Here is a 14,046-nt window from a genome sequence, read left to right as displayed (position 1 = left end):
CTAGAATGTGTCTGGCGCATGGCTCCCGGTCCTCACAGTCAGAGTCTGAGTCATCCCCCTTTTGTCTCCGGGATACTCGGGCAATGTCCTTGTGCAGTATGGCTAGCTCAACCAGAATTCCTTTGTTCAGCGTTCCTGCGGAGACCGCCTGTGCGTGTTTCTTTTTGTCCAAGTGATTCCACAAATCACCATGCCTCAAGTTGATCTGATTTCTTAGATCAATGGGAGGGTATCTTTAGTTTCGTCTTCCTTTTTCCCCGGGTTACTGATGCACAGAAACTCTCTTTCGATCCTCTCGATCCTGAGGGCCAAGACTCCCTTTTTGGAGTTTGCCCCTCTACGGACCTTTCCCATTCGGGAAATCTGAGCGGACCTTTTGCAGATCCTACATCTTTTTCTTTTTCCATGGGATGGAAGTAGGGTTTTTCCGTTGGTTCCCTTCAGAGGGATACCATATGGGGCTAGGCTCCCTGGACTTATGCTTCTGAGTGCTTGGTGAGGACTCTTCCGGTGTTTCCTCAAGTCCCGCAGGGATGGCTTTAGGGTGTATGTGGATCCCTGCTGTCTCCATGTCTTTTTGCATGGCGATCATCACCTCTTGCATCTTTTTGTTTTGCTCTTTTTGGGCTGTGATCTCAGCTTCATGATCAACAGCCTTTTATCTCAAGAGCAGCAGCTCTGTGTAACTGCCTTCGTCGTAGGCGTCGTACTCGTCAAATTTTTCCTCGTACTCGTCATCATTGGCCTCCTCTCGTTCCTAAGAATCCACGTTGACTCTTGAAGCCACTTCCTCATGTTTAGGGTTTTGAGCGTCTTGAGGAGGACGTGGCTGACGTGTGTTACAAGTTTCCACCATTGTTGCTTGAGCTTATAAGACTGTTGTCTATCTAGAGACGCTTCTTTCAGCTCTCAATTAAATCACCAAAATGTTGACCGAGGTTTTCGGCAACAAATTTAATAATATATGTAAGAAAGCTATAGGAAGTTTAATGCATGAGATTTTTACGTGGTTGGAGTATTAATGAGCTTTAGTCCACGAGTCTTTTTTATTTATGAGAGTATTTATTACAGAGAATGTTCTTGGTAGATGTCCCTCTTAGTTGCTCTCTTTAATTCTTATGAACCCCGAATTATCGACCCCCGTCTCAGTGCGTTTGGGGGGTATTTATAGTGTTTTTCTGGGGTAATCCCTAGAACTGAATCATGTGTCTTTCTGTGCAGGTTCGATAGGGGAACATATTCCTGGTCGATGCAAAATAGGAAATACATAGCCTATACTATAGGTATCTTAGGGGTTAGGTGGATATAATCTTTTGTCCCTTCTTGATTGATGTGATCCCTCATAAAGTAGCCGTCACTAGCCTTATTAATCATAGCGTAATAGCAGGAAAAGAGGGGTTACGCCGTCAGACATATTGCTTATGGAAGTTCCAATACGTTTTCTCCCATGCGGCATTAAATGAGATGTGACTGTTCAAATAGGGTCCAGTACCTCCTTTAGATACCTTAGCGTTCCCTTGGTCTCCGAGAGTATGTGGAGCCTTCACCTCTCCTCCGAGAGGTATCTTTTTGTTGACACTCCTGATGGAAAAAAGACTTAGTCGATTCATCTAATAGTCGTGCCTCTTAGATCCACGTGTCGTTGTCATATTGGTCAACGTATTTTGGGCGAAATTAAGGGCAACATAATTAATTAGTTATAATATTTTTTTTATAAATTTTTTTTGTTTCTATTATTCTAATTTTTAAAGAGTATCATATTAGTATTCTAAAATATATGATTATTTACTAAGTTTTATTTTGGTATTAATCACACATTAATTATAATTGATTAAATTAGTCTTACTCAATTAATTAGTGATAATATTTTTCAAAAATAAATTTATTTAATTTATAATCTATAATAATTTATATTATATTATTTATATGTTTTCATAAAGTTAAATATATATTTGTCATTCTATTTTTTAAATTTTGTGTGAGAACTTCATAATATATTCACATCATTTTTTTTATCTTTAAAGATACACCATAAATACATAATTTGTTTTGTTGTTTTATTTGTCCCAAAATTTATGTATCGATATTCATCTATCTATATATCTATACAAAAGAAAACACAAATAAAATGAGGTGTCTTAATAGAGAAGAGACACCTCATTTGATTTAAGTTTTGATGAGATTCTATTTTTTGATTAGTTTTATAATTTAATTATTTTTTTTGTAATTTTTGTAATTTTTTTTAATTATTTTCAATATACATTTTAATTAGTATGTATATACATCTTAATAGAGAAGATACAAAATTATTTATTAATTAAGATAATAATAATATTAGTTTATCTTATTAGTTTATAAAAAAAAAACAGTTTTTTTTTGAGATAAAAATGCCTTTATATTAAAACAAATAGTCAAAATACAAAGGGCATTAAAGGCTGAGGCATTTCCTCCAACCAAGAACATTTAGTATCCATCGAGAGAGCAAACTAGCCAATAAATGGGCAGCAGTGTTAGCAGATCTATAAACATGAGAGACATGTGCTCCAGGGAAATTGGAAACTAAACGATTAATATTATTTAACAAGCAATGAAAATCAGAAGTAAGCTCTTGTGAAGAGAGTACTCCTTTAACTACTAGGAGAGAGTCTGTCTCAATAAGATGCACAGGTAGTTGGAGTTCTCTTAGCCATTGGAGACTATGCATAAGAGCCAACGCTTCCATTACTTGAGGAGAGAAACAGCCACGGTAAGGAGCAACCATAACAGCCACAACATCACCATTACAACTTCGTAGTACAGCTCCAAAACAAGAGGTCTTCGAAATAGGATCAACGGCTGCATCAGTATTCAACTTCAGTCAGCCTGAAGGAGGATTGAGCACATGGACATCTTTGGTTGCAGCAGTGGAGGAGACAGATTCTACAACAGAGTGAACAACAGGGCCTTTTGCTCGAGCAGCTTTGAATTCTTCTGGATATGAAAGAGAAAAATAGAGAATAACATCATGTGGTTTAGGTTTGGTACCATGGCGCTCTTTATTCCTCTCCGTCCAAATGCTCCGAAGAACTGTTGCGAACTGTTCAAATCTAATTGAAGGCCATGATGAGGACATATGAAGTAAAAATTCTTTGAGAGTTATGGTATCCGTGAGAAGATCTTGAACACCAAAGTCAGAGGCATCCCACACTTTTTTAGCTCTTTTACAAAAAAAAGAGCATGACTAACTGTTTCAGGCCTTCTGCTACATAAGGAACAGGTAGCCGAGTTTGCAATATGCCGAGTATGGAGGGTGTTTGCCACTGGGAGACAATCATGGATAGCACGCCACAAGAAGATACGAACCTTGGAAGGGATTTCCAAAGACCAAAATTTTTTCCACCACAATTGCGATTGCATGTCACTGGCTGTGGGCTGTTTTTCTTCAAGAGCAGTAGCTAAATTATAACCGAATTTTACTAAGTAGAGGCCATTCGATTCATGATGCCATATCAATTTGTCTTGTTGATCAAAGATAGTTAAAGGAAGACTTTGAATCTTAATGACATCTGATGTCGCCCAATTAGTTACACTGCGGTCGCGGAAGTAAACGGGCTATATGTCGTATCCACAGGGAGAAAAAATACACTCAAAAAGACAGTTAGTAATTTTACGAGAATAAAATAAGAACCTTGAATGTGATGTGAGAATATTGAGAAAATAAGTTTTAAAAATCAAACAAGTAATTAAAATGAGAAGTGATCAGAAAATGATTATGGAAGACACAAGCCTTGTACATGCAATTATATTTTCCTACTAAAATTGATTCTTTAACCTCAACTATAATTCTACATCATTAATTATAGTTGGAAAATGTGTATAATTAAGCCCACTAGAAAAATATGTTCTCTAATTAAATTATTACTACTTCTAAAAATACTATCATATTATATAATTTAAATCGACAAAATACCACCGCAGAATGCAGTAAAAATCATATAATATAATAAACACCTTAATAATTAATAGCCTAACTTACATAAGAAAAGCATCACTGGACTTATATAAAAGGTACTATTAAATTTAAAGTACAATTAAGAAGAAGAGAAATTTAATATAACAAATGTGAAAATGAAGAACAAAGAGAATCAATATATTAGAAGAATAAAAATTGCATGAACTTACACTTGAGTCTTGTCAAAGAAATTAGCCTAGAAAAGGCATTGTCTTTACACCAAAATTAATAAAGTAAAATAAAGAAGAAGGAAAGAAAAAGATAAAATTTTGGTATAATAACACTACTAAAATCTGATTGCTTTTTCATTGTATTTAGCTCCTATTTATAGTGCACATTTGCTCTCCAAATTGGAATTTTCGTACATTATTTAGTGGTTTAGTGGCTTAAAATGCTGAGATAAAATGGGAACATGGGCACATCTCAGTTTGATTGAATAATGACTTGCACTCCGGACACGTCACAACTAGCTTCAACGACCATATGCATGTGTCAGGCGTAGTGGAGTACATGCTGACTAAGTGGACTTGCTCCTCAAGGAATGTGATCCCTTTGATGTTGGATTGTCTAGTGTTGTGGTCATTTGAGATGATCAACTAAAGATTTAATTGATATGGGCTTCTTAAACCCAACAAAGACAAGACTTAATGGGCCTTTTCAAAAAAAAAAAAAATCCAATTTCATTTATAATCTCAAAAATAACACAAAATTAAAATAAATTAATATTTTCAACTAAAATAATTTTATAATTAAAATTATGAAAATATCTACTTCAATTAATTTTATGTGTATAATTAAAGGCTTAAAATATACAAATTTGAGCTTTAATCACAACCCCCAACTAGCTTATTGCTAGTCTCTAGCAATTCAAGCGAAAAAGAATAATGTCAACATAATATTTTCTAGGTCAAAAATTTTAAAAATGGCACAAATATTCAAGAAAAATATTAGTAACAAGCCAATAAGAACTATACAAACTTACCTTGAATAAATCTAGAGTTGTGAGTGTGTGCGCCAAACCTGAACCTTCTTACCACAAACCATAACACATAGATGCTTTCGAAAAATATACCAAGCAAAAGTCTCAACTCCATTTGCCTCATAGGTGTTGAAAATATTTATTCATGACTAAGGATTTTACTCATGGAGTTGGAAATTGAAAGGTGAGCACTCGAAATGGATAGATCAATTTAGGATAAACATTTGAATAAACATTGAAACAAAGATAGGTTATGAATTATTTAGACAAACCACCATCAGAGTACCACAAACCAGCTTTTTGGGATTTTTTTTGAACGAAAATAGGCAATCTCTATTTATTCTATGAGCCATAACAAATGAAAAATTAAATACAAACTTTTTGTCTTCTTTTTTCTTTTCTTTCTTTTTTTTTTTTTTTTTTTTTGAACAAGAGGCAACACATAGATATAATGATGGAAATGTCGCTTTTGTTTTTTTTGTTTTTTTTTTTTTTGACTAAGGGGCAACATATAATAATGGAAATGTTGCTCTTGTTTTTTTTTTTTGTTTTTATTTTTTTTTTGACTAAGGGGCAACATATAATAATGACAATGTTGCTCTTGTCTCAGTTTTTTTTCTTTTTTTTTTTTCAACAAGAAAATAATTACAAAAAGACTCCCTAATAAGATTTGTCTATAAAAATTATCCCTCAAAGCAACATCCAATCAAACCATAGTACCATGTCCAAAATAATTATAACTATTTCTAAGAATCAATGAAAATTCAAAAGTTGTTTTCTCAAATCTCGCCACTCACGAAAACATAAACACTTAAACTTGGTAGCTTTTCTAAGCAAATATGTGCTAACAACCATCTTACCACAAAGTTTGGCATATGCATTTTATAACTCTAGAAAAATTCTAAGTAACAAAGATAGTAAAATTGGCTTAAAAATAACATTTTACAAGAATAAATGAGTAATTTTTTGAAAAATTTGACCATGAAAATATTAATATGACAAAAATTGAGAAACATGCTTGAATATGCTCACCACCCCCAACCAAAATCAGACAGTGTCCTCAATGTCTAAATATATAAAAAAAAATAAAAGAATAGGGAAAGAGAACACCTGGAGAGCAAGCAACCATGGATAGCAGCGATATTGATCCTCGAAAAAACAAAACAAAAACAAAGGAAATAAATAGTGAATAAAATATAAACATAAACAGAAATAGGAACAACTTGATCATTCTGGGTAGGCCAGAGTCACAAAGGTGATCTCCTCAGGTAAGCCTACCCTCTTACCAGAATTTGTCAATATCGCACATGGACCCGAAGAAGCATTTCATAGATCGGGTCTGGAATCGCAAATTCTCATATTGCGACGGTGATGCTTCATCTTGGGACATCTCAAGAATGGAAGAAACATTAGCTTCCTCGGGTGGATAAAGCATATTTTCAGTATCAAAGTCATGGAGGAGATCATTTAAAGAATCAGAATCATCATGCAAAAGAACTTCCTCCTCAACAATTGTGTCTATCACATCAGTATGATAGCAATCTTCCTCCTCGTCTGGTGGTTGTTTCGCAACATGAAAAATGTTGACCTCCATAGTCATATTCCCGAAAGATAATTTCATGAGACCATTCCTACAGTTAATGAGAGCATTGGCTGTTGCGAGGAAAGGCCTACCGAGAATGATGGGAATTTTTGACTCAGTATTAACCTCAGACTGAGTGTCCAAAATCAAAAAGTCAGCAGGGTAATAGAATTTTCCAACTTTAATCAAGACATCTTCAACTATTCCTCGTGGCTTTTTAATTGAGCGGTCAGCCAATTGTAGCACCACAGATGTGGGCTTGATTTCTCCTAAGCCTAGTTGCAAGTAAATTGAATAAGGCATTAGATTAACACTTGCGCCTAAGTCTAGGAGAGCTTGACCAAATCCTTGTGTCCCAATTTGGCAAGCGATTGTAGGACAACCTAGATCTTTGTATTTGATCGGTATCTTTTGTTCAATCACCGCACTTACTTGTTCTGTCAAGAATGCAGTTTTCTTGACATGGTGTTTTCTTTTCATGGTGCATAAATCCTTGATGACCTTGGCATATGCTGGTACTTGTTTGATCACATCCAAGAGAGGCAGGTTGATCTTCACTTGTTTTAAATTTTCTAGGATTTCACCATGAGTTTCCAGTACCTTCCTAGAAGATTTCAAAGCCTGAGGGAATGGCACCTTCACTGGAGGGTTCTGTGGCATATTAGCATCTGGAGCAGGCATTGGTACACTAGTGGTCTTAGGTAATTGTGATACTGTACTTTGACCACTTCGAGTAGTTATGGCATTAACCCCCTTAAGATTAGACTCTAAAGAAGTAGAGGTTTGTGCCATATGTTGCCCTTTGGGAGTGATTAGAGGTTGAGCGGGAAGCTTACCACGCTCTTGAATGGCTGAAGAATCATTTAAATTTGTTAATTGAATCTTTATGTCCTTCAATTCCTCTATCACCTGAGCAAAATAAGTCCTGAACTCTAGTTGAGAGTCTGCGAGAATTTTCATGGAATTCTCAAGAGAATTATTTTGTTGATCAGGTTTCCATTGTCTCCCAGATGCTTGATTTTGACTTGTATCCTTCCAACTGAAATTGGGATGGTTACGCCAACCAGGATTGTATGTGTTGGAGTAGGCATTATAAGTCTTCTTGTAATCCCCTAAGGCATTACATTGTTCCTCATTTCCTCCCCTCAACATACTAAGACTAGGGCACTCTTGTGGTTGATGATCAGTCCCTCCACAAATGAAGCATGGTTCTTGCTTTTCCACTTTTGCAGCCATCTGGAGTGCTTTACCTTCTTGATTTTTGAAAGCCTCAAATTATTTTTTCAAAGCTTCAAGTTGAGCTTTCACACTGTCCTCCTCCTTCAATTGGTAGACTCCGGCTGTTCGTGGCTTGTCCGTAGGACTTGGCGCACTCCATGTGTATGATTTTTCAGAAATTTCTTCAAGATATTCCAAAGCTTCTTCGGGATCTTTCTGTAGGAAGTCGCCATTGCACATCATTTGTACGAATTGTCTTTTGTTGGCTGTGAGACCGTCGTAGAAATAGCTGACAAGACGCCAACTTTCGTATCCATGATGTGGGCACTGGCCCATCAAATCTTTAAACCTCTCCCAGACCTGATGAAACGTTTCATGGTCCTTTTGGGTGAAGGTAGAGATTTGCCTCTTAAGGCTGCTGGTCTTATGGGGTGGAAAAAATTTATAGAAAAATACTTTTGTCATTTCATCCCATGTCCCAATAGACCTTGGCCTTAAGGAATACAACCAGCTTTTGGCTTTATCCTTGAGTGAGAAAGGAAAGAACTTCAATCTCACCAAGTTAATGATGTCAGCTTGGTTGTTGAATGTGGCCACCACCTCTTCGAAGGCCTGAATATGCACATATGGACTCTCATTTTTCATACCATGAAAGGTTGGTAAAAGTTGAATCATGCCCGGTTTGAAATCGAAGTTGGGCATATTCATGGGATACATTATGCATGAAGGTCTGGCCGTACGCGTAGGATGGAGATAATCCTGTAGCGTTCTTGGTTGGATTTCCTGTTGTTGAGCCATCATTGGCAGTGCAGGAAGTATGGGTGATGGTGGTGAATGAGAACGAGTGGAAGAAGACGATTTAGGAGAGTTTTCTAAAATTTCAATTTGTTGTTTTACAAATCTCCCTAATCTGTCTCTATTTCGTGACATTCACTTTTTTTTGTTTTTTTGTATTTTCACTTGTTAAATAATGTAAATTGCAACTATGTAATAATGCAAGGGTATTCACACAAGATATTCCCAGGCCGATTGGGAAGGTTGCCAAGGTACCGCTTCGTCCCACACTTTTACTAGAACTCCCCGGGGTTGCTAGAAAGTGTAGAGGGTACTCTACCACAAACCTTTAAAGTCAATCTTTACTAGACAGAATAATCTCACTTTGTATCACTTTTACCATTACACAATTAGGTTTACACTAAAAAGTTTATGAAAATATTTTATGCACAATTTTTTTTTTTTAGCCTAAAGGGTAAAAGTCTACAACTAACCTAAAATAAATAAAAAAAATGGCTAATCCTAAAAAAAAAATAATAATGTAAAAAAAAAAAAAACTAACACCCTAATATAGTAGCAAAATAATAAATACAACTAACAAATAAACTAAAAAAAATTAAACTACTTACTTTTTTTTTTTAATAAAAGAGTAACGAAGAGAAAAAAAAATTAATATATAGTGATCTTTTTTTTTTAATTTATATATATAACTAAAAAGTTTTTTTCTTTTTATGTAAACAAATAAAGAGAGACAAAAAAAAAATAAAAAATAAAACTACTATACTAACCTCTTGTAGCGCAGAAACCTCCCCGGCAACGGCGCCAAAAATTGATGTCGCCCAATTAGTTACACTGCGGTCGCGGTAGTAAACGGGCTATATGTCGTATCCATAGGGAGGAAAAATACACTCAAAAGGACAGTTAGTAATTTTACGAGAATAAAATAAGAACCTTGAATGTGATGTGAGAATATTGAGAAAATGAGTTTTAAAAATCAAACAAGTAATTTATTTTAATTTTGTGTTATTTTTCAGATTAAAACAAGTAATTTATTTTCATTAATTATAGTTGGAAAATGTGTATAATTAAGCCCACTAAAAAAATATGTTCTCTAATTAAATTAATACTACTTCTAAAAATACTATCATATTATATAATTTAAATCAACAAAATAGCACTGGCAGAATGCAGTAAAAATCATATAATCTAATAAACACCTTAATAATTAATAGCCTAACTTACATAAGAAAAGCATGACTGAACTTATATAAAAGGTACTATTAAATTTAAAGTGCAATTAAGAAGAAGAGAAATTTAATATAACAAATGTGAAAATGAAGAACAAAGAGAATCAATATATTAGAAGAATAAAAATTGCATGAACTTACACTTTAGTCTTGCCAAAGAAATTAGCCTAGAAAAGGCATTGTCTTTACACCAAAATTAATAAAGTAAAATAAAGAAGAAGGAAAGAAAAAGATAAAATTTTAGTATAATAACACTACTAAAATCTGATTGCTTTTTCATTGTATTTAGCTCCTATTTATAGTGCACATTTGCTCTCCAAATTGGAATTTTCGTACATTATTTAGTGGTTTAGTGGCTTAAAATACTGAGATAAAATGGGAACATGGGCACATCTCAGTTTGATTGAATAATGACTTGCACTCCGGACACGTCACAGCTAGCTTCAACGACCATATGCATGTGTCAGGCGTAGTGGAGTACATGCTGACTAAGTGGACTTGCTCCTCCAGGAATGTGATCCCTTTAATGTTGGATTGTCTAGTGTTGTGGTCATTTGAGATGATCAACTAAAGATTTAATTGATATGGGCTTCTTAAACCCAACAAAGACAAGACTTAATGGGCCTTTTCAAAAAAAAAATCCAATTTCATTTATAATCTGAAAAATAACACAAAATTAAAATAAATTAATATTTTTAACTAAAATAATTTTATAATTAAAATTATGAAAATATCTACTTAAATTAATTTTATGTGTATAATTAAAGGCTTAAAATATACAAATTTGAGCTTTAATCAACATCCGATTCTAAAAACATGATTTGAAGTAAATTATTATCCCATTGCCTGTTATTTAAAATCAGATTTGAAACTATCATGGATTGATCTTGACCTCTAAATAGCAGGGGTTTAAAATAAGTGGAACCTGGAAACCAAGGGTCCGTAACACAGAGAATATTGGTACCATTACTAACTTTCTAACGAAGGCCTTTTAACATCAATTCTTTCCCCCATATAATTCCCATCCAAGTTAATGAAGGGTAGGAGCCTAAGCCCGCATCCAAAAAAGAAGAGTGTTTGAAATACCTTGGCTTAAGGATTCGGCTAAGGAGAGAATTTGGATTAGAGAAAATCATGCAAGCTTGCTTTGCCAACAGCGCTTGATTGAAGTGAACAAATGAGTGAGTGCTTTCCATGTTTTCCAATTGATACCAGAGGATGAAGAATTGGAACCCCACCAAAACTTATTGCACATGGTCTCTATTTGGTTAATAAGAGACTTCGATAATCGAAAGCAACTCATAGCATAAGTTGGTATTGATTGAGAAACTTCTTTGAGTAAGACTTCTTTACCACCAATAGAGAACAAAGACTCTTGCCAAGCTGAAAGCGAATTCCACAATTTCTCTTTGATTTCACCAAACAAAACTTTCTTATCCCTGCCCGAATAGGAAGGTAATCATAAGTATCTCTCATGACAAGGCTTAATGTCCATATGGAGGATCTGATGGAAGTCGTTTTGGATAGCAGACAAAGTATTGGGTGAGAAGGAAAGCACAGACTTTTCTGCATTCAGACATTGTCCTGAGGCACGACAGTAATTGTCAAGTGAACGCCTTATAGCCAAAGCAGATCTTCTATTTGCACGAGAAAGTACAAGACTGTTGTCTGCAAAATATAGGTAAGAGATAGCTGGAGCACCACGAGAAATTCGAATTCCTTGGAGATTTCCAGTATGTTCTTCATGTTGCAGTAACCGTGATAGACCTTCTACACAAATTATAAAGAGATAGGGGGATAAGGGGTCGCCCTGACGGATACCACGTGAGGGAATGATATGACCATGAGTAGAACCATTCACTGAGAAAGAGAAAGAAACAGTACTGATACATCGAATGATAAGGTTCACCACTGCATAATCAAACCCCATAGCAGTCATCATTTTTTCAATAAAGTGCCATTCAACCCTATCAAATGCCTTACTCATATCAAGCGTGATGGCTGCATATCCTTCTCTTCCTCTCTTCAAATGCTTTAGGGAGTGAAGAAGTTCGAAAGGAACTAACACATTATTGGTGATGAGGCGAGATTGAAGGAAGGCACTTTGCGATTCCAAGATGACCATAGATAGAAAAGGCTTCAATCGTAACACAATAGCCTTTGAAACCAGTTTGTATAACACATTACAGAGGCTAATAGGTCTCAATTGGGCCATAGAAGTAGGCTTTTTAACTTTGGGGATCAATGTAATTAAGGTCTGGTTGAAAGCCGAAGGGTCTGCACCTTCATTTAAAACCTCTAAAACTGCTGTTGTGACTAAATGACCTACAATGTGCCAGTAGTTAGTGAAAAACATAACTGACATGCCATCCAAACCCGGGCTGCTATCATCTTTCATGGAAGAGAAGGCGCTGAAAACATCTTTAGAAGTATATGGTTGCACCAGAGAATGGTTGATATCAGTAGTGAAAGAGTATGGAACAGTAGGCAAGACTTGATCTAATGCGACATTATCAATCCCATTCGATGTGTAAATATTTTGAAAGTAATCTTCAATAATGTTGCAAATATCAGAGTGTGAAGTGCGAGTAATGCCATTGGAATCCATGAGAGAGTTGATCTTGTTTCCATTGCGTATGGTATTAGCCTTTTGATGGAAAAACTTAGTGTTGGAGTCCTCTGATTTGACCAAAGCCCATTCTGTTTTGTGATGCGTGTATTGCATCATCAACATTCAGATTTATTGCCCTTGAGGAGGAGATGTCCATGGTATATGATCAGCTAAAGTATGATTCAAACAATGAACTGAGTTTGAAGTAGAAACCTGCTAAAAATTACAGATATATGCCATAGATTTCGCATAAGTTTCAACTGGTTTCTGGTGTGATTTGTGATGAATTATATTGGTCATGTCAAACCAAAAGGACCACATGGTGCATATAATCTTTTCCAAATAAGATTTTGTATGTGTTGTTGACAGTTGAATTAGAAAATGACCTTCAATTATCCTACTTACTACTGCAAAATCAAAAGTAAAGTCTGAAGAATGCCATACTGATTTAGCATGCTTACAACTAAACAAAGCATGTCCAACCGATTCCAATGCGTTAGAACATAAACTGAAGGTACTTGAATTGATTATTTTCCTCTGAAACAAAGAGGCAGCTACTTGTATTGAGTTGTGAATGACCCTCCAAGCAAAGATTTTTACTTTAGATGGTAATTTTAAATTCCAAAAAGATTTTAATCATGTTGCTGATGATAGTGAGCTGGAAGAGAGGTCTTGCGTTTCCAATGAACAAGCCAAATGATATCATGTCTTCACAGAATATTCACTCGAGGCATCAAAATGCAATACCCAACCGTCATGTGTAGCACTTTAAGAGAGAGGAATTTTGAGAATATGATCAACATCAATTGTAGAAAAGTCACTTCTTAATTGGTCTACATTCCATTATAATATGGTGTGATATAATAAGAAACCAGATTGCTACAAAAACCAAAATAAACTGCCGGTGTAAAAATGTTGTTTGTTGGTATCCAAGGGTTTGATCCACACCTGATTTGAGCACCATTACCTACTTGCATTCACAAACCTTTAACAAGTAAGTCACGACCCCAACATATGCCTCACCAGTTTAAAGAAGACACACCACCAGAAGAAGATGTCAACAGATCATGATTCCAAAAATATCTTGCTTTCAGCAATCTGGCAAGAAGAGAGTTTGGGTTTTGTAAAATTCGCCAAGTTTGTTTTGCAAGCAAGGCTTGGTTAAATGAACATGAGAACAAAATCCATTCTCCCATCTATCTTAGATGTACAAAGAAACTTCCATTTTTTCTAAGGTGGTCTTCTCTTATTGTTAGTTGTACCCCACCAAAACTGAGCCATCATAGTGTCTACTTGTTTACAAAACTTTGCTGATAATCTGAAACAACTCATGGCATACGTAGGGATAGATTAAACCACAACTTTGAGCAGGACTTCTTTTCCTCCAATGGAGAAAAGTTTATCATTCCAAGCATGTAACGATTTCCAAATACGATCCTTGATTTCAGGAAAAAATTGGTTTTTATTTTGCTTTGAATATGGAGGAAGGCTTAAGTATTTTTCATGACACTCACTCATAGGCATTCACAAGATTTGAGTAAAAGAATGCTTAGGGTTTTCAGATGTATTAGGAGAGAAGGAAATGCCTGATTTGTCCTCATTAAGGAGCTGACCTGACGCACGATGATAAATATCCAGAGCATG

At 35.3% G+C, this 14,046-nt stretch overlaps 1 protein-coding gene and 1 non-coding gene across 2 annotated transcripts; one reads left to right on the top strand and one right to left on the bottom strand.

Annotated features, from left to right (window-relative positions):
- Positions 1–6,252: 6,252 nt before the first annotated feature.
- LOC133035970 (uncharacterized) lies at positions 6,253–7,788 on the bottom strand. The gene has a single exon (XM_061112427.1). It carries the CDS (start codon positions 7,786–7,788, stop codon positions 6,253–6,255), a length of 1,536 nt encoding a protein of 511 aa, XP_060968410.1.
- A 292-nt stretch (positions 7,789–8,080) lies between these two features.
- LOC115718194 (small nucleolar RNA R71) lies at positions 8,081–8,187 on the top strand. Its single transcript, XR_004011779.1, has one exon. It is a non-coding gene; the product is annotated as a small nucleolar RNA R71 (small nucleolar RNA).
- The last annotated feature ends 5,859 nt before the right edge of the window (positions 8,188–14,046 follow it).

Source organism: Cannabis sativa, chromosome 3 (assembly GCF_029168945.1).
Source record: "Cannabis sativa cultivar Pink pepper isolate KNU-18-1 chromosome 3, ASM2916894v1, whole genome shotgun sequence".
NCBI classification, from domain to species: domain Eukaryota; kingdom Viridiplantae; phylum Streptophyta; class Magnoliopsida; order Rosales; family Cannabaceae; genus Cannabis; species Cannabis sativa.
The sequence above is the reverse complement of the archived record's forward strand: the minus strand, read 5'-3'. Positions and strand labels throughout refer to the sequence as shown.

What these genes read in the sequence shown, in the direction of transcription:
- LOC133035970 (XM_061112427.1), bottom strand. Translation starts at nt 7,788, where the DNA reads ATGGCTGCAAAAGTGGAAAAGCAAGAACCATGCTTCATTTGTGGAGGG.